The sequence below is a fragment of the Halyomorpha halys genome, unplaced genomic scaffold (assembly GCF_000696795.3).
Source record: "Halyomorpha halys isolate HHAL.00 unplaced genomic scaffold, Hhal_1.1 Scaffold170.1, whole genome shotgun sequence".
Lineage (NCBI taxonomy): Eukaryota > Metazoa > Arthropoda > Insecta > Hemiptera > Pentatomidae > Halyomorpha > Halyomorpha halys.
The window spans coordinates 916,618-939,405 of record NW_027107231.1 but is presented as its reverse complement, the minus strand read 5'-3'; the positions used below and the strand labels follow the sequence as shown (position 1 = coordinate 939,405).

The 22,788-nt window shown below is 31.6% G+C and overlaps 1 protein-coding gene across 5 annotated transcripts in view; it reads right to left on the bottom strand.

Annotated features, from left to right (window-relative positions):
• Positions 1 to 22,788, bottom strand: part of bs (blistered) — a 417,141-nt gene that overhangs the window by 73,139 nt on the left and 321,214 nt on the right. For 3 of the 5 annotated variants that reach the window (XM_067045519.1, XM_067045520.1, XM_014417852.3), the window contains one exon: positions 5,645 to 5,674. The exons of the other annotated variants lie outside the window; for them this stretch is intronic. In XM_067045519.1, the coding sequence (XP_066901620.1) occupies positions 5,645 to 5,674 (30 nt within the window). The remainder of the gene's footprint in view (positions 1 to 5,644; positions 5,675 to 22,788) is intronic. 5 annotated transcript variants of the gene reach the window in all.

Genomic DNA, 22,788 nt, shown 5'->3' with positions numbered 1-22,788 from the left:
CTAGATCGGTTACATAGGGAACATTAAGGTCTTTATGTATGATTTTATTTGTGACAAAGTAAGGAGCATTGAGGATTTTACGAAGGATTTTGGATGCTTTAAAATATAAACAAAATTACTACTGAAATCAATACAACTAGCGTTGAGAATCAATGTAAGTACAAATTATTGAAATAAATTTAAATGTCATTCGAAATTTCACCTTAGAATATATTTTCAGGGTCACCTTCCGGAATAAAGTGTGTAATGAATATACAATACAAAAATTACAATGAACCGGTGAAAAATATTTCATTAGTAGGCAGAGCAGAGAGGTAAGTATTTATGGAGGCTACATTGCCTTTGAAACCACCCATTGTTTTCGGTATGTCGCCAGTTCAAGACCATATCTTACTACTTGTGAGTCCCGTCACCTTCTGTGCTCCCGGCCGTCAGATTTCTGTTCAACTCCATACAGCTCAATTCCAATCCAATGGTGCCATCATTCATCAATTATGAATATGTTTTTGATATTCGATGCCTCAACATCTTGTTAAGAATAAAATGGAAAATTACAAATATTAAGGAGCGAGCTTACAGAATAATTCGATGTATTTTTTTTTCAATAGAATAGGGTGGCTGGTGTAAGCTATTTTTAAAATTATGTATGAATTCATTAAGAAAGTAAATAAATACATAAAGAATAACACTCCATTAATAAAGGACTGAAATCAAAATAAAATTATTATGTAATGGAATCTGGCGTATTGCTACCTTCTTATGAGTATGAACAATATATTTCGGTAAGGCGGTAAATAAGTCAGAAAATGGCCGAAATAGGTTTACTGTTTTAAATACGGTAGGAAGTTATCAAATTCAACTTATACTAATTTGACCACCCTCTCCAAGTATAATCTAATCTGAAAAAAAAACAGTTTTGGAAGACGAATCAACTATATCGATTTTAACATGTTCTACAGTAAAACACTAAAACTATTTCAGGGAATGAACTAGCCGATCACGCTGCAAGAGAAGGTAAACAGGTAAAGCAATTTTAACTTCATCAGAAATGAACAAACCTCTTGAAAAGGAAGTCAAAGACAAATGGCAATCTTTGTGGAATGAAACCAAGAAGTAAATTAAAAATTATTAAAAAGAATGTCAAGCGGGGTACCTCCAGTCGCAAATGCCGTAGGGAGGAGATTGTACTGACCAAGCTGAGAATAGGTCACACGAGGCTCACCCACTCCCATCTTATTTCAAAAGAAACGCCTCCGAACTGCCAGTATTGCAACAACAATTTGATAATAAGCCATATTTTCCAACAATGCCCATATTTCACACCACACCTTATATAATAGCTTAGGACTATACCCAGATATTTCAAAAACCCTCGGAGACGATGATAAAACAATAGAATTAGTGTTTCAGTTTTTAAAATCAAAACATTTACTGACAAAAATATGACATTGAACGGAAGAAAAAAGTAAATAACTAAAAAAAAATAATAATAAAATAAAATAATAAATACTCAAATTAAAAATTAAATAAAATATAAATGGCGTTGAAGGCCAATGAAGTTTGGCGCCACTATAGAAAAACAAACTAAACCAATTTCTGTCATGTTCTAACTTTCACTACTATTTCTCATCTTCCTTTGACATAATACAATTTTTATAAATTTTAAAGAATTAATAAAAGAAGCCTACTTATATATCTCTTTTCCATGGTGTACATCAATTTCAACAACTTCCATAAATTCAGGTCCATTATATTAAACCAAATAATAACATTTTTAATAATGCTTTCTCTACCGGCACTTTGTCTTCTTTAGTTTTCAATAGCACTTTTGAGCTACTCTCTTATTACTCTCAAGACTAAACCGTTGATTTTTTTAGGCGAAGTTCACATCTTCTAAATTAATACTCATAATCGAACGTCCGTATTCCACCAATTAAAAATTTCTGTATATCTAGTGGTTGACGCTTTCATTCTTAATATTCCTTATCGGTTTTCCATTCTTTACTTCTATTACCTTGATTATATCTACAATACCTTTATACTTTCATGACCTTGATATATGCAGCTTCAAGAAAAAAAAAACATTTCAATCATAAAGTCACACTCAGGTTTTATAAAGACTAAAATACCAGTTGGGATAAGATCACGCAGACAATCGTTCATAGTGAACAATGACCAATGAAATATTGAAACTTGTATTCCATAAGGTTGATAACATTAAAAGCAAACTAACAGAAATGTTATAACCAGTTCTTAAGTTACATTTTTAAAAGATTTGTATGAAACTGTAGACAGAAAAATAAATCCTAGAAAGAAAAGTTAGATAGAGAAGTACATTTTATATAGCTATCAGGAAGATATAATTTACTCAGATAAAAAGTAGAAGAAATAAAACATGCGAAACGGAAATGAACACTGTTAGAATAACAAAAAAGAATCCTCCACATTAAACATCTGTATGGACACAATTCTTCATTGGCAAGGGTGATAAGAGAATTAACATAAAACACGAAAGGATTGGCACGTTGTCCATTAAAGAGATGAACGGTGAGAGAAGACTATAAAGGGATGAAGAAGCGCCAACAAAGTGGGTACCACCTCCTTTGCCCTACATTTCTCAAAATGGAACAGCTATGAGTTCGAAAAAAAACAGCATTAATCTACCACGGGATCTAATTTATATCGTATTGTGGGGCGACCGAGTGCGAAAAAAGCAGTCTCGTTTTTCAAGATCTGCTCCAATGCAAAAAAGAAGGGGCCAGGAGGGGCTATTGTTTTTGGCGCCCGCGCTGTCAGGGAGGGGAGGGGACATTTTTGGGATACCTGACCCCGCCATTAATTACCCGAATTAGTGGGCATTGGCCATTCACCGCCACTTCCAAACTGATCGTAAATATACCTCATAAATTGAAAGGAGCGTAAACAAGTTATAAATCTTCATTTAAAGTTCAGTCTACCTGAAACCTTAAACCTAATATATTTTATTTCAAATTTACCAAAATAATTTAAATATACGTCAATGATAAAAACTAAAAAATCAGCCTCGCTACACGTGATAAGGTAACCCGAAATCAGACCTGGTTAAAAAAACATCTAATAATTCTCAGTATTAATCCATTTCAAACAAGTGGTATCATTCTTGTTTCAAAAAATTCGTGTTTGAAAGTGAAAAATAAACATTTCTTTGATGTCAATAGAGATCTGCTGAGGTTAAGAAAAAAGATAAAATTTGAAGCTTTGATTTTAATAAATTTTCATCTAATTTATTAATTAAAAAATACAGTTTTTGTTGCGTACAAAATGTTACGGGTAATTTCATTTTTTTTTAAAATAAAAACGATAAATTGACATGTGAACACCATTCTCAGATATTAATACTAACCTATGTGAAATAATAAGAAGGTACTAAGGTATTATTTTCCCATTCATTGTGGCCGCGAGTCAGGCCTGTGGGCTTCATAACAAGATGATAAGACTGTAAAGTGTGAAAAGACACAAGAATTTACGTAGAAAAATCTATAAAAATATATGTAAAGTAGGTACGAAGTGAACTAAAGGGATATAATTGGAAATGAAGAGGATAATTATTTATATTCTTTTAGTTTACTTTGTTTGTTCTTAATTTTTTTATATATAATTTGTAATACAACTTTTTATTCATGTTCTAAGCATACTTTACCATACTTTTCCTCACTCAGCTGCGATGAAATCCTCTGTTGGCTACTAAAAAATAGGTCTTTTTCAACTATTTTGTGAACTTTCATGATCACCACCTAAACCATATTTCTACAATTATGTATATGAGCAACTAATAATCTTCAAATATTTAGTTTTTTATTCACTGGATGCCAAGAAGAGGGTAGAAAATCTACAGTTTAAGGTAAATTCTCAAATTCCTAATTACAATAGCTTATCAGTTAATCACAGGCTAAAAATCCTGCTACATCATATCTTGTTCCAGAAATTCTCTGGGTACTGGAAAATAATCTGTATCTGCAAAATAGAGAGACAACGTCGAAGATGGACCATTATACTATTAAAAAAAAATTGATAATTAAGAAGTTAACTTCATTCATTCTCCTACTTTTTCATAACATTATTATTACATATTATTCCATATAACATCATTATATTACATATAACATTATTCCACCTTGGCCCTTATTGAATACTACCTTCAAAAGAGGCGGAAGGCCTTAAATTCTTATCTTGTAAACCTATAAGCCCATACACATGGTCCTCATTATTTTTAAGAAAATTAATCCATTTAATTGGTGACACTATATAAATACCAGATGGTATCTTTTGGTGGATTTGACATAAAAACTCTTGAGGATCCAAGTCTGCACGAACCAAAATCGAAAAGTTACAAGTATAAATATAAATGTTTGGAATGATTATATGTGAAAGTACGTATTTAAAAACTAAGTAAGTAAAAGTATTTATTAAAAAACTTAGATTGCTTCATATTATATTATATTACCTGGAAACAACAGAGAAGAAGAGCTTCAAAAAATAAAGTTAAATAATATGAAGATGTTAAATGTTATTAAAAACAAAAAAAAAATATTTTTAATAATCAGATGCTGGTGCACACTAACACATTAAGAAAATCACAATATTAAAAAATGGTGAATAGTCAGTCTTATTAAGTAAACTAATGAAAAACAAACATTATGTTAATTTGTTTTAAGGCCCATAAGTACTCCAACTGGGGTCATCCTTTAAGTTGCCAACCAGATAACTACTATGTTAACCAGAGTAACTTTAAGGTTTAATATTTGAGTAAACCATCTAAGAACGAATCAGAACCGGGAAGACTTACGGCAACAATTGTATGATAGAAGAGATATCACATTATTGGTATTTTCTAGAAGCTTTACGTGACAGTAGCTTCACTGCCAATATACGGTCACTTACCACACCTAGTGCGACAGTAAGTTACGACATTAAACAATGGCAGTTACAGCAATTGCTAAAAACGTTGACAGAGTGAACGGGCTATTGTACTATTTTTTTGCGCATTCAATTGTTATAAACAATATACTACAATACATAAACACACTTTTTTTTGTCACAAATTTATTACTTTGTCAATGTTATAACTTCCAACCACCCATACCTACGAGTTTCTAGCCTGGCTTCTCCTTCATTATCTAATAATCCTCCTAAAGTCACAAAATAAGATGGCCTCGAGATCTTCCCCTGGAAATTAGAATTCTATCAAAGGGTAGATTGTCAACATCTCTGTAACATGCCATTATATAACTACCATCAAATGTACTCGTTTTGTTTATTTTTAACACAGTATGTAAATTTTAATTAATAAATTAAAAAAATATTACTGAGTAGACAGCGTTTTAGGCGAAAACTGCAAGCATTGAGTCTCATAGAAAATTGTTATTGCTAAACCATATTCCACAAGGATAGAGGTTTTTTTAACAAAACAATCTATATATCAATTTCGCACACTCTCAAGTTTTTTAATTAGTATTAGAATTAATCACACACACATATAATATTATTATAATCAGTCATATTAGTTTTATTTTCTTGATTAGTGTTTTAGGGTATCATGTTAAGAAATATCGGTGGGGTTTAGTTTAAATCAAACCAAACTTATCAAATAATCCTCAAAACATACCTGATGTGTGAAATGAAACATCTCTTTGCCCTGTAACACAGAAGATATTACTATATATTTGCGTTTTAATTTATATCGGTCCTTGTTATTTGGCGTTAGTATGAGATTTCCAACGAAAATCAAATGCATCAAATAAAATTAATTGTTATAAATATTTAAATTACTATGAAGCTTGAATTTGATAAAGAGAAAACCAAATTCTGAAAGAACTTCACAGAATTCTCTTTTATTTCGATGTTCTTTAAAGCTATAAGCTTATGATTCATTAAGTGGAAAATAATTATTTCGTGACAAGCAGATATACTTACTAATCTCTAATTTAAGTTCATTTAAATCAGCAATTTTAAAAATTCATTTTGTTCATAAATTACTTAATTAATTGATGCATTCTATCAATTTGAAATTTATATACTAATACAATAAGATATGATGATTAAATCAGGAGTAGATATCATACGGATAGAATCAGCAGCTTGATGCAAGATCATGTCAAAATTTAAAACTTAAAAGAATCCTCGACTGCTTAACAACACAAAATTAGGCGAACGACACTGCCCACTCACTATTAGCAATGTTTTCCTTCTTGCTGCATTTTCTAGCATAAAAATATATTTTTATTAGGAGAAGAAAGTTGAAGTAGATTATAGGGAGATAGTACGGGTGGCAGTCAATAAAGGTATCAACATAGTAAAAGAATAACAATAAATATTCTTCTTTTTTTTTTACCGCCACCCGAACTATCTTCCTTCAAAAGTATATTTTGTGACTCACTCAACTGCTCATTTATGAAAAATGAATTTGGCTGTTCTTGTACCAAGCCCTAGATTATGTTGTATATAAATTGCTGTTATTCTTTTATGGGAAGAAATTTATAATAAATAAGTAAATTTCAATTTTAAAAAAAACAAACAAGACTTTTGACCAGATTGCCAACACAAAAACAATTTATCAGTAGATATTTATGATAATTACATGACTATTAATTTTTCACAATAGGATTATAGATTTAATAAAATTAGGAAATTACATTTTGTATTTTTTTTTTCTCTTAGAGGAGTAGATGCTTCTAAACAGAAGCAACGAGCTTTCCAGAATATCAGCAGCCATGTATCCGAGTTATACAACAATAAAGGAGGGAGAAAGGAGTGGGATGTATTATTTGAACGTCACCGCATTGCAATAGAATAAAAATGGACACCGTAAAGAGAGGGAATGAGCGCTTACCGGCGAGGGTTATGTAAATAGGAGCATGGGAGTAGGGGTGAGTGACAGCCAATCAGCGGCGAGGGGAGTGGCCACGCGTTCCTTATCGATATTTGATTAGCTCTTGGTTTATTTTTATATAATGTTTACACTTTGTCTTCTTCTATATTTTATGTCGATGTAAGACCTCAAAAAGCATTTGTCTCTCGGCCAGCTGCGGCCGTGTCTTAATATGGGAGATCCAATAACCTTTCTCTCGCTTAATGCTACCTGAGAAACTCGGAATATATGTCAGCTTATGCTAAGGAATATATATGATCATACATAGCCTATAGGGCACATTCTCATAATAAAGTTATTGTCATAGAAAGATAGTTAAGCATACATTAAGCAGAGAAATGCGCAGTAGAGATATGCAGAACTGTTACAGAGTAATAGATACATCTATTTGAATGTCAACAGCTATACATGGTAATATAAGTATAGCCGTGTTGTTGTTCGCAGTCCTGGATATACTTTAATTTCAAATAAAATTAGATTATTAAAAATTAAACAAAATAATAATAATACTCGATCTCTCAAATACTAATATTATAGAAATCAGTTTATAATAACATGAAATTTACCAAGTGAAAAAACGAATTAATGTAAAAAATATATATATTAAGCACACGTGTTACGTATACATGTGCTTATTAAATTTCTTTCTAATTTATTTACGACCATGATCAATTCATACTGATTTCATTTTTTTTAATCTCTTTCAAATTAAGATATTTATATTAATTGTGACTCATGTATTAAACAATGCTTTTGTTATAATTTTATATATTTACACAACTTTTTATAGTAATCAATTTCTAAATCCAGTGCATTCATATTTTATTTGAATATTTGCTATAAATGTTCGTCGAATTCTGCTCATTTGTAATATACAATAAGATATGAAAAACCTCAGAAACTGGAAATAAAAATGTATTTTCAGTAATTTATTAAAAGTACTACATAAACGACAGGATTAGAATCCTGATTTTCCACACTGAATCTAATCCCGAAATTTATTACTATTATTATTATAAATAAAGAGATAATTTATTGTTTAAGTACTAAACAATTAACAACAATAAAGTTGAAATCCTTTCGACATTATTCTACGTAAGATGGCCTTGTTTCCCCAAAACTATTACTTTACATTGATATTACTTTTAATTGATAAAATTATGAATAACTATTTAGAAAATAAATCAGGTCTACTAAGGCATATATACAGATAGAAAATATAAATTCCGCTATGAGTAGATAAACATGTGTGAAGTGGGTACAGAAGATTTGTTTTTTTCTAAAAATCTCTTGTATATTGAAAATTATAATCAACCAAATCCAAGAGAAATTAGCAGTCGTGATAAATGCCCATATTCCCATTCTATTATTATAATAAAAAAAATAATTATCCACAGACAAATGTTTTAAATCAAAAGAGTGTCCTTTTATATTAGATTTAAGTCAGAAATAATAATGAATCATCAAATGATTAGCAGCAAAAAAATGTAAAATTAACTCAATAATTTGTGAATTTAAGAAGACACAACAATAAAATAAAACCTTGTTATGAAAGTAGAAACCCAGCAATAACCTGGACACAAATCTTTTAACTAATTAAATCTTTGGTGAAATCAAAATACAAGCGTAATATTTGAATAATTAATGTTTTTCTAATAATAAAACACCTTTCTCAGAAGGCAATAATAGGCACAAAAATTTAGAGATAACAGTCGAAAACAGAAATAAATACTCCCTCAAAAATTAATATAAATTACAAAAAATCTATGAGATATAAGGTGCATTAAATGAAGCAAATTAAAACCAAAAAGAAATATCAATAGTTAAGTACATTATTTACACTAATAGTTTTACAATACTTATAATTTAAAGACCTTTCTTTCTTAAACATATAACACTGGACAGCTACGTAAACAGAGAAGGGGTAATAAAATACTTCAACTTATTATTTTATGTAAAAAACAAATTATATAGACCTAGTCTTATACTATTTCATATATCCCCCCTAATATTATTTTATAATACCCTTCGACATACAAAATATTATGTTAATATGTTTATAATGTAATACACATCTCAACAATTATTTATTGAATAACGAAAGAACTGGATTATTCTTTCTTCCAATCTTTTTAAGATTCCCCGGGGAAGGATTGGATTCCTCCGGTTATACTAGGTTCCTTAAAAGTAGATTCTTGAATGAACCTTCTTCCTCGAAATCAAATCCAGGCTACACCTCTAAGGCTGTAACTTTATTTGGTGTAGGAACCACGTCACTATATTGTTAGTAATAGGTTTTTAACTGCAGGATAGCACTTCCTTTATGAGCTAACTGAATTCAAATTTAGTAACGTTAAATAAAAATAATAACTAATAATAATAAATAATAACAAACATTAGTACAAGTGGTCTGTTTCCGAAGAAAAGAGAGGAGTTGGTAAATGACGAGGAGCCTGCTAAATGAAAAAGAACAAAAAGATGACACTAATCAATTTCTATTCAGCTAATTATGATGCAAGCTCATTATCAGGCATCGGACCTTTCGAATATTAAATCAAAACAAGGCTACTATAAGATGATAACCCTATTAGTGATACAGGAAAGTCTTCCAACAATGGGATCGTGCGTCATTGGGGGTACAATACGGTCCATATTGTAAACAGGCCATTAAGGTAATTGTGTATTATGATCTAGTTGTAGCTATAATATCATATTGAATAGCTGATTAATGATATCCCCTGGCTGAGGCCGTTGGCTCCTTGGGCGGGGTTTCTTCCGGATCTCAACTATCGTAAATAGTCACTGAACTCTTGAGTCGAAGGAATCGTGTCCCGTACCGGAACAATAGGAGAGTGGCACATTGGCAGACTGGTGAGGACAAACAAAAAGGAGGCTACAAGTCCTAAGTTTCGGACTATTGGTTAATTAAATAATGGCTAATGTCATAACTCTGCATATCACCTATGAAATACAACTGGACCGTATCTGCAGAGGCAAAAACAATTATTTTTAAACAATTAAAAATCTGATCTGATGGGTGCATCATACAACTTTCACTTACTAGTCTACTTACGTCCCCAAGTTTTTTGAAGATTTGTGGGCTCCTGTTAAAATTAACGCGATTATTTACGAATTAAGAAACAAAATTAAAGAGAGAGAAAGACGAAAATTAAGTACAATTTTTTTTTTCTATAAAAATAAAATTTAAAATGAACTGCATTTGTGGGCTGGGCGATTCTTATTAAAATAAAATTTAACAAATATAAATTTTAAATTATAAAGAACACAAGTTTGTTGTTTAATTTTTTTAAATTATTTTAAGGAATCAACCACTTATGGGTTATTATTGCCTTAATTTTCAGTTTTATCCTCGAACACACAGAGAACAAGGCAAGCACGGATTCATGGCCACTATTATATTGAAATGAAAATTGCAACATGGGAACCAAACGTAAAGTCAGTTGTTTTTAAAAAAAAAAGTCTAGCACACAGGTGGGCCTACGATTACCGTGGTTCAAGCGATCATTTACACTAGTAAAGTGATGAATTAAACCTATGGCATTTGATAAGGTTTTTTTTCTAGAAATACAACCGTTTAAGAAAAGATAACGAAACAGTCATGCAACCGAATGTATATATTTTTCTCCTTTGGTTATTCATAAAACTCTGTAATATTTTTTATATATGCATTGTTTATTATTGTTAACAATAAGAACTGGTCATTTTTTTAAAATGAATAAAATTAAACGTACTTTAAAGAACACACGCACGAACGCACGTAATGTTCTTCCTTTTTCCGACTGTTTTCTGCTATTGGTACCAACAGATACTAGAAGTCCATGATATTCTTTTTTCGACAAACATAAGGTCTCACATTTTTACAGTAAAAAAAAAAACAATATGAAGACTTCAATAATAGTGTAATCAATTCGAATAGAACTTCCCTCATAAAAATGTTAATTATTGGGTTATAGAAAAAATGATAAAGTTTCTATTTTTTATTTTCTAGAGGAAAAGGGCATATCATTCCACCTTGGTATCGTTTTCCAATAGACTGAAGAGTTCCTCCAAAATTCCTGTAAAATTATTCTCAAGAGGTCTGTAGATTGATAATGAACTCTGAATAGGTCTGAAACAGAATTAAGAGGGCCAAAAGTTTGAAACTCGATTTTATTTATTTATTTTATTTATCGATTTTAAGGTTACGTAAAAAATACTTGAATCATCTTTTTGGTTTCACCACAATACAGGCATGACTCCACAATAATATGACTAAATAGGATAATGATTTTATTTGTAAATATATTCCCTAATATACTTTTGGCATTGATTGGGGAGGAGAGAGGATGAGAGAAGGGGTTAAAAAACTGAAATACCTTCCTGGACAAACGCACACAAAGAGCGTCAGCGGCCAATTTAAAATTATATCAGAAAGATTTATCGGTATGTGAGATATGTATCGGTCCCACAAATTTTCCTCCTAAACGATTCATAACCAAAATTAAAAAAATAAATATTTTCGTATTATTCAATAATTTTTTTTTTTATTTTATTTATTTATTGATATTTACAACTGTATAAAAAAATACAACCAGTAAATTTGATCATAATGACATAATGATATGATACAGGATGTAGAGAAACTACCCAGCAGTAGAACTCTAAAAACAGTTTACAATATAAGGTCACGAGGCCATCTTCTTTTCAGGCGCATCGGAGGATTGCCAGGAATGGAAGAGGAAGCAAGGTTAGAAACGAGTGGGTCTGGGTGGTTAGGGAGTTTATTATGGAAGGAATAATATCGGGTTCGGGCTAGATCGGTTACATTTAGGTCTTTATTATTCAATACAGAAGAAGAAAAAATTGAAACAATATCTATATCTTTGCAACGGGGCATAGCGATACGATTAGACATTTTCCAATTGGAAAAACTCTTTTCTTTTGAAAATTGAGATATTTCAAAAGATTCTAAAAGAACTCAAGGAAGTAAATATACGAGTAGTAGATTTCTACGCACCTATAAATTAAAATAACACCCTAACCAACGCAAAGTACATCAAATAAAGCCTTTAAAATTGAGTAATTTTTAGTCTTGATTCATAAACTGATAGTTCCCATCCAAGGGAGCTATGGAACTACTAAATTTGTTAACTGTAAAACCCGTTCTCGGATGAGAATGAAATTTCTTCATTACCATCATTATTTATAAAAATCACTTCAACATTGCTTGAAAACAACCATTTAAATTGTAAGCCGATAAGGATGTCAGCAAAAATAAACACAATCATTCTAGTGTACGCTAATAGTACTGCGATTAAAGCTCGAATGATATTTATACGGTTGATTTATACCATATTATTTAACATACCAAAAAGAGAAAAATTAATTAGGTAATAGAGAAAACAAGGCAAAATTACCTGAATCACACGATATCAGGCAACCCTGTGCGTAAGTTTTTGGCGCATCATGATGCCTTCATCAAAGACAAAGCACTAATATTGATGTTATGTGCTGGAATTTCATCGAGGGGATAACAGTGCTTTCAGGAGTTTCTTTCAACCAATAAATAACAACACAGGTTGAAGAAGGACAGAACTTGCAAAATGAACTGCATTTGTGACCCGGGCAAAGAGGTCTGCACAAAAAGCTGTTCAGGGTCTGTTTGCAAATGTTGCCATTTCTTTAACGTTAACGGATCTTTGAGGAATGTTCCACCAAAAAAAGGAACCTACGCATTTCAGAGGAGACTTACATGTTCCCAGAACGAAGATTTTGAGAACGCGATGATAAAGATATTGAAAACAAAATAAAAAGAAATACCACTCATTAACAGCAAATATCAAATTTAAAATATGCATTTTTATATTTACGATAAGAAGGTGCTAATTTGAAAGTACAATTGTGAGGACTCTTTCACTTTACTTACTATCACTGTTATACACATAACTAAAATAGAGTGAAAAAACATAAACTATCTTTGCAATAAGGAACATGGATGTCGTCACTGGAGACGTCGAGGGAAAGGTATATTTGTCAAAACTTTGAAGGAAGGGAGGCAATTCTTTAAACATTGGAATGTGATATAATTGAATTGGAACTATATATTTAGATGTTTTTATTAATAAACAACAATATTTATATGTTCATGGGATGCTAAACTATAACCACATGAATTCTTGCCGAAATATTTACTGCACTACAGAAATTTTCATTTTGTATTTCGTTCCAGGTGTTAAATTATTTTTTCATGAACTTTCGACTTAAATTCTTTTTAAAGTTAAACTCCTTTACAAATCGAAAAAATCTTGAAAATTAAATTGATTTCGTGACACGAGATGCAACAGTGGTAGGGAGGCAACGCTGGCCAATCCTAGCAGCAAATTTTTTATATTTAAGAGATTAGAGGAGCTAACAATCCTGATAATGCTGGTCCCATTGAGAGAGCTGCTGTTTCTTTATATTCTCCTGTTACAATATTTTAAAAAATTCTGCTAAAATTGCCTTAGGAAATTGCAGTTCTATTCCAATTATTATTATTTTGGAACAAATATTTTCTATTTTAAGATATAAGAGGGGACGTATGACGACTATTAATAAAATTGTTGTTGTTATTTTATTGTTAATAAAATTCCATTTCAGAAAAAGATAGTTGACCATACAAAATAAATTGTAGGAAGATAGTCCGGGTAGCGGTCTAATAAAGGTACAAATGGTAGAAAAAACTATTTAATGTTAAGGTTAACAATAAAATTAAATGTATATAAAATGATGATTGACAGTAAGTTAATATAAAGGATGGTCAGGGCTGAGGTCAAGAAAAAAAAAATAGTAATTTATTAATTTCCTAGACCTACAACGTAGGTTGAAACGTCGGCAGATAATAAATAAATAGTTATTACTATTTTTTTTTCTTCTTGACCTCAGCCCTGACCATCTCCTTTATATATTTATTTTACATCATAGAAATTCCGAAGCGTATTATGTCCAATATTTCTTTTAGCAACGAAAGACATTCTATATAAAACAAATTTTTAATCATTGAAGTTAAGAGGATAGATGGAGTGGCAATGCTTTTAGAATAGATTGGAAAGTGGGTAAGAGTTGGGAAGAAATCGGCAATAAAGTTGGAGGTAGTTAAACCTTAGGCTAGCCTTTCTCTTTGTAATAGTCCTTGTCTTTTTTTTTTTTATTGAATCTTCTTTTAAACTGAAATGGTTGCTCAACAATTTTTTTTTTTCCATACTACTTCACAACAAATGAACTTAGAAAAAGTATATATTTTCCTAATAAGCAAGGATAGATAAATATCATAAAGGCAGTAATCAATGAAAATTTTAAACTATCAAACATTTTTAAAAATTAAAAATAATGAAAAAGATTATCCAATTTATATTTTTAAATTTCTCTAATCAATTTATGGAATATGTTGAAATAATCAATACAGGCAAAATGATCTCTCTACGAAAATGAACTGCTAAGGGTCTTACCAAAATGTATTTTCATTAGAACAAACATTAGACAAAGGTTCAGTTCTACCTAAAAGCTTCCACCATTTCCTTCTCTCTAAAGGATGCTTAAACTTGAGTAGTTAGTCTAAGCAGAAGTACATATATAATGTGGATATTAATTTTTAAATTTAAAAATTTATTTTTATATTATTTACTTAACAACAGGTTTTCTTAATTGAATTCTTAATTTTTTGGTATATAATATAATTTTTTTTTTAAATTAATATTTAAAACATACAGTCGTAGAAGATTACAATAAAAGGAATGAGTGAGGATAAACCCAAATGCGTGTAATGCCCATTACCCATGCAAATTAAATGGGTGTAAAAAATATACCTTTGACATTTCATCTGGAATTTTGTAGTGGTTTCTAACGAACCAGAAGTATATTTTAAGTATATGTTTAATTTATGTCCTAGTGACTATTTTACCGACTTTTAAACAGGTAAATTATTCCTCTTCTAATCTTTACAAACTTCACTAATGAAACCTATATTATCTTTTTTTCATTGGAATTCAATGTACGTGTTCATTTGCTCTCATCTACTGCTAATAATAACTTCATATGCATAATAACTATCCTATCTTAACGATATAAATCACATAATTATTTGTCAATTATTGTTAATATTAGGAGCCATGGTGAAGAATGAATAGTGAGTTGGAAACTGATAAAAAAATGTCTAATCTAAGTTTTTACACGTTTTAAACAATACGAAAAAGTCATATTCAACATAAATGCAAGAATAAAAGAAAATTAATATTATTTTAATTATTAGTGAAAAATTAATCTATCAGATAAACGTTTTTATTCTTGTAATGACACAATACATTAATCGAAATATATAACTATTAATTTCCTAATATGAATTAATTAAATTATAAATTAAAAACATAATTTACTTTTTTTTAAAATATTTTATATAGTTCTTTCAGATTCCGGAAATAATTCGGAGTAAAAAAAAAAAAAAAATTGGAAAGTAATTTTATACAATTTCTTAACACTACAAATAAATTTAAATAAATACGTTGGGTAAGATTTAAACGAAAAGATAATTAAACAAAACATTAAAATACAAGTATTTATTTAACATTCGTTACATGTCATTTTGACATTACTTGATTCTTCTCATTTTATCTTCCACACATTCATCTACTGGCAAACACTCCAATATAATTAAAATAATATCAACCATTTAAGTTCAAAATCTTACCAGGGTGATAATATTTGTTATTAGAGCAAATGCACTTCACTTTAGGGACAGTAATTGATATATAAAAAAATTACATTTTTCACTGATTGAATCAAAATACAGTTTAGGGTAGAGACTTGTCAGGATAAAGGTACAATCAACCCAAATTATGGCCGTCTTAGAGGGAGGAGTATATTGGAGCACGTAAGCTGACAGAAAACGTGAAGCCAAAAAGGCGAGCTTCATGTGCATTCCAAGTGGAGAGAAGTAGAGGAAAAGTACGAGCCAATCACTTGCTACTCAATGGCAAACATTCCTATAAACCTAAACGTAGTACTTCCTTTCGTAGGCGTGGCTAAAAACATTTTTAGTATGATGGAAGTATGACACTACATACAATAACTAAGGCCTCCTTTTGATGCAAACTCATAAAATTGAATATAATTTTATATAAAACAATTTTTAATTCTCATGTTTATGTCTACATCAATAGCTTTATATTTTTTTTATTGTTCGTGAGCACAATTCACATTTCCACTATCTACAGATATAAAACTACCTTTACAATTTATATTTTATATCCGTTAATATATTTATAGTCCTTTATTTGCAGGTGCAAAGTTTCCTGTAATAACAAATAGCTTACCTTTCTATGTTTTCCTGCGCTCCAGATTTACGTTGAGAAATTAGAATTATTACGTGTTATTGTGAACACGATTTTATTAACATCTTAACAGTGGGTGTTACATATCCTTTAACTAAGGTAAATTTTCTAGGTTTCACACGGTGCATGTTTTTTTTTCTCCCCTCCTCCCCCGATCCTCCCTCAATCCTCACAATAAATGATTTATAGGGCGAGTGAGACAATGAAGGGATCAAATAGAAATCGTATCAAAGCGCTAATTCCCTACCATTACTACACATATATTTAAAAGAAAAAAAGTGACTTAAATGTTTAAATACAGTGGATCCGCAGACAGCCGTTACTAGGACACAGATGTAAGATAAGAAGCCAGTTCTGGTAGGAAAGATTGATGCTGCTACAGACAGCAGTTTATACGCCCTTTATAAAATATCGCCGACGGGAATCAAAAACCGCCGACGACGCATACCACCGGCCGCCGGGTTCATTAGCAGCCTGATCAATAGGGCTGATCTGCCCAGTGTTGGGGTATCCACTTCAGGAATAAGGCGTCTCTGATTTATAAAGGAGGGTGGACACCTACCTCAAACAGCGGTCACTAAGTACCGGTACTTAGCGATATGAAATTAAGTTGATTGCGTAGGTTACCAACAATAAAATAAAAATAAGAGTAGACATGGAGTAAACCTTTTGCAGACTATAGGGGATAGGACAAATACCTCAGCATTTTTATTTTTTTACTCAAATACTTTTAAGTACAACATTGGAATACTTAGCGTACCATAACATACGACTATAAGAAGTACCTACTTGCTCTATATATTCAGAAGTATTTTATCTAAAGTAATCATATTCTTAATTCTTCATGAATATAATTAGGCTATAATTGATCTATAGCAAAAAGGTAGTTTTATTTTTGAAGCTACCAAAGCTCAGGAAAAAAGTGCTTCAAATTTTAATGAGACGACTGGAATTAAGTTGAACTCAAATTGTACAAAATGTAATTTAGTTTATAAAATGATCGAAAAACTGATGTTAGTTTTAAAAATAATCAAAATTGCTCCTTTATGGTCAGAATGACTAAAAACTGAATGTTTGAAAATCAGGAAAATTACGCACTTTTTACAAATGTAATGAATCCACTATCGATGGATTTAAACATTAAAAACTTTTGATTTATTCGATATTGAGGGTCCCTCCCTTGTAAAGTAAGTAAAAGCCCAAATTTCGAAAATATAGTTAATTTTAATTATTTTTAAAGGAATTTACTACTAATATGTGCCTTCTTTATTGAAGGCTTGGTTTTTCCTGACGTCATGTCCGGCAAAACTTTCTATCTACATGGTCTTTCATTTTTACTCTAGATATTCTATCTTTCCTTCTCCCTCCCACTTCCCATTCCAGAGTTATCTTAGGCAGTCTTTCTAATACATTATTTTAACAAATCCAAACCTACATTATATTTTTTCTTCTATGATTGAAACTATGTGGAAACCTCCATCAGCTTCGTATTTTTTTAATCATTCGCGTTTGAATTTTCTCGCTGCTCTTTTATTTCGGCGGCTGTCAGCCTATCGGAGTCTGACCCATGTTTCCAAGAATACCCTATTGTTGGTGGGCAGTATACTTGAGCACCAGATGACAGAATTTAAGATTAATAATAATATTCTTTATGAAATAAAATGTTTATAAATTGAATTTGATGACTGAAGAAATGTGATTCTTATGAATAAGATCCTGTAATGAGATTCTACCAAGTGAACCTGTTGTTCATGAACGGTATTAATGAGTTCCTACCAAGTGAAGTTGTGGTTCATGAACAGTATTAGCTAGCAGCCACATTTACGCAACAGCAGGAATGTTAAACAAGGCTTGTGTTTGTTAAGCGGAGACCTACAAGGTACCACTCCCAAATAATTCCTAAGTCGCAAAAACAGAGACCAGGACAGATAGTGGCCAGGAATTCAGCCATGGGAAGAAAGTATTTCCACTATAGATTGTTTCAGTTTAACAGTAGTTTCCATGTCTCGGAGCACCTGTTTAGTCAGGCATTAAAATAGCTACGGGCGGCCTGCAGTTGGTATTCTTGGAGGAACGCGAAGCATCCGCGGCGAGTGCCTCCCGTGTAAGTGCCTTCTTTTATTATATCGACCGCCTTACACCTTCCTCTTCCTTCGGCTAACGGGATGGGCTACCAAAGAAGAAACCACCAGGAGTACGGCGAGCCAGATTTAATGGAATTTTATTACTGAAACAACGAACTTGAGAAAGTATATATATATACTCCCTGTATGAAATAGTTGGCCGTATTGATTAATGTGGGAGAAGACTACAAATAGGAGTTAATATTACACGAAATTAGTATACAACTATTTGAGGACTGCACTACGTTTCGGTCCAGCTAGTAGACCTTCTTCGAGGCAACAATTAGAGGACACAACAAAGATCGCATGAAAATCATAGGTAATTAGAATGAAAGTTAACAAAGGTATAAATATAAAATAAATAACGATAAAAAGTAAAAGAAATATATAAGAATTTTAAAGCTAACTTCTCTTATCATAAAAAAAGACCTCTTATTATATAACCTCTCATATTATAAAAATTTATTAAGTTTCAGATCATTTCTTTATTTATGAGCGAAAAAAAAAAAGGAAATAGGTGTTATAATAAATAGGAGTAAATAAAAAAACAAGTGATTAAGTGTAAATCAAAAGTGAATGTAATACATCACATAAAATCAATTACGAAACAAAAGTAAATTATAAGCATAGAACATTTATAATTATAGCTTTAACTTTAAATTAAACAATAGGTTAAATAAATATTATTTATGTTGAGAGAGTGCGAAGGAGGGAAGGAGGGGGAGAGAAAGGGGGTGAGAGAGAGGGTGAGAGAGAGGGAGGGAGAGAGAGGGGGAGAGAGAGAGAAGGAGAGAGAGAGAGAGAGAGAGAGAGAGAGAGAGGGGGGGGGGAGAGAGTAACCTTCCTAAGGATAGGATTTCTCACTAGTAAGAGAGACTAGTATAATGTAGAAAATGTTTCTAGTAACAATGAAGAATGACTAAGAGAGTTGGGAATGGTAAAAAAAAAAAAAATAGAAAAATAAAAATTGATTTTCACATTAGAGAAAAGGTCTCAACAGGATTTACGCAACAGATTCACAAGGGCGGGGCTAAAGGTGCACGATTGCAGGAAATTCAAGACGAGATAAGTTTTCAACTTAATATTCAGTCTTAAAGTGCATCTGTATAATTATTGTTGATTGGAGTAGTTTTGCAATAAGTTATAATCAGGTATTAGGGAAACCAAGTACAACTATCTCACGTGACCGAGTTTGAATGCGAAACATTTTGGAACTATTCCATGGAGATACGCTAGCCAGGTCTAGGTCCAAACTGCGTACGCGGCAAGTTTAAAAAAAAATTGACAGTTTATCAAACTTAAATATGCCACCTTTGGATTTATGGAAATCGCCGCTAGAGGCCTCCTCACCAATTATTAACTAAAACAAAGTCCTGTCAAAGTCAATTTTTCTTCGCCAAATTCTGCAATCACTTGCAAACATGAGCCTCTATCTGTGTTCCTCTCTACTACAAATCAAGGACGACACAACTACGTAAGCTGCTCTAAGGGGAGTTATACATCCGTATTTTATCACCATTCTTGTAGATGGGACATAAAAAATCTATTCCATATAATGGTAGAATTTTCTTTCTTATCCACAAATCGGAAGTTATTTCATCAGCTCACAGAGTACTGCATTCCCCTCCATGTTGTTGTATGCGCAAGTACATAGTCTCCAGACATTGTACGTAATCATCTCTTTCCCGGCTACTGTAATAGTGAGTGCGATTTATTTCATGCATTTAACTATGTTGAGAAAGTGGTTGCAAAACACATACTAGAACATCGGTTATTTGGTTTATCGTTTGCCCTTTTAGAGATATTCGTTTGTTCATAATAACATTCACGTCACATCTGCTTATGAGGAGAACATGAAGTGCTGACAGACAGGCAAGACTCCTCCAATGGAAAACTTCGACCCTTCTGGTAAGATTCCTAGAGTCTGCATTACTGCAGGCAAACTTCCAGTTAAAAATTTTCCTGCAGGCCCACCTTCACCTTTAAGTTTTCTCAAGAACTTTTTTGACATCATATCTGAAAAGTTTTTCCAACGCACTAAAAAAGTATCCATTAATCCAGCTTCATTTTCCCCTGTAAGAGCATGAACTAAAATAAGGAATATTTTGTGAAAACCTCAGCCTTGTTCAAAACCATTTTTTTTTTTTCAAAAAACTAAGCCGTCCATCTGTAATGGATAGAAAATCCCTGGCTTATTATACTTAATAAGGCTACCCTTGAGTTTGCAACAAGCCCAGTAGGCTAATGTTAATTTTAGATTAGTAACTATAAACATAATTTAAGTAAGGAAAGTTTCCGAAATGACAGTTCCCTTCCTTTTTATGGTAGGAAAAAAGGACTGCAAAAATAATATCGGGATAAGAGATGTAAATCTTAAAAATTTGGCTTTGCGATAAATAAATTGTTAGTATTTTTTTTTTCTCTGTATGTTAAGTCCTAATATTATAAACCACATACAAATATCTAATTGTAATCAAATAAAGTTATAATCTGTGAAAAAATTATGTTTAATATTTGTAATCTATATAATATATGATTAATAATACAATTATTCAAATAAATTAGTACCAGGAGTAGGGCGCCAACATAAACTAATAATCCTTCATTTATCCAGTGTAGAAATTACATACAACAACCGATTCATCACACATAATAAACATTAAATGAATATCCATTTCACAGAAATCGTATCATCAGTCAAAGAGAGAACCGAAGGTTTGATGAATAGGTCCGAGAGGTGTGAGATATTGCAACCATCCATCTAGACAAGATATCACAATATTTAGCATCGATTTAATGCTAAAAGGACTGCTCCAGAACGCTTATATTAGCATCAACAGCCGGATACTAACATAGGAATCGATAATTCGCAAGAACAGAGGTAGGATGATGGACGTTAAGAATTTAGAATTTCGCAGTAAGTGGGTACCTCAGCCATAAGTGGTATCATTAAAGTCGGAGTGCGGTGAGTTACGAGCGGTTATTCTCCTGGCCCGTGCGGCAACTACCCGTTAGTTAAGAACTATGCCAGCGAATTTCTATAAACCGTAGGCTTTATGCCTCTTACCGTTTCTTGTATGTGGAAGGGTGGAGGGGAAAAGTTTTGTTTCTGCAAACCTGGAGGAATAGGCCCATTTAGTCGATGAGCCCAATATGGGATTTTCACATCAGCTAACTGTTCAAACCTCTTTCATGGGTTTTTATATTAGCCTTTGCAAAAGATATAATGAAGAGGGGTGGGTATTCATGATGGAAAGCAATAAGGAAAAATCCCAACAATTTTTTTAAATGTTGCAAAGATAACTTGGTTCACTGATTTTTTGCCATCGTATTTTTATTCTTCAAAATGTGAAGTTTGGTTTTTATGACGTGAAAAATCCAAGATGGCCGTAATATGTAAGATTTACTCATTATATTAAGAATAACTCCTTAAAGAGTACTCATACAAGAAATGTGTATACAACATTTCCTGTTCTGCATGAGCTGAAGAATAAATTAAGCTTTTATCAAATTCAAATCTTCTATTGTTCGCGAGTTACGCTCCCTTAAATCAGATATGTACTAAGGATTAACACAGAAACGGTTCCTTCGACAAACATTTAAAAAGACGAGTTTGTTAATTACCGCATATAATAAAAAAACACATCAGAAATGTAAAGTCAACTTTACTTAAGATAATAGATAAAAAAAGACCTTAAGTTTATGTCAAACGAGATACGAATGAAGTTTCAAGGATTTATATTGCTTCTCTTTTTTTTTTTTATTCCTCTAATGTAACCGTTCATTGCTGTCGTCACTGGCGATGAATAGCAGAAATAAAAGAGAAAAAAAATCGTTTTTTTTTTTTTGTTTTTTTTTCTAGTTCTAAACAATCGTAAAACCTGGTGACCACTTTAGGGACACTGAATTTCTTTTACTCATGTGGCACAAAAGCAGCCTTCAGTTGAAAGCTCAGTTCAGATATTGCCTAGCTATAGAAGAAAAAAATTATTGGGAAACGGCAGACAGCCATAAAGAGAAAGAGTTTTATTCAGCATCTGTAGTAAGAACGGTTGTAAATTCAACAAAATTTGTTGATGTGTTTTTTCATTCCTGACGAGAAGTATACTGAAAAATGGTTATTGGGTACTAGAACTGACAACAGTCCAAAATAAAAAGAAATAATATACATAATAATCAACGGAAAGAAAAAGCTTATTACAAAGTATCTTAATTTAAAGTACATAATATTAATGTACATATAGATAGTAGACCGTAAAACTTAAAAATAAGAAGATGGTAAGGGTTGCGGTAAAAAAAGAACAATTAATTTTCAACTATTTAATGATAATGGCTTTGAACAGCCCTGATGAAGCCCTGCAAAGTGGGGCGAAACGTCGGACATTAAAATGTT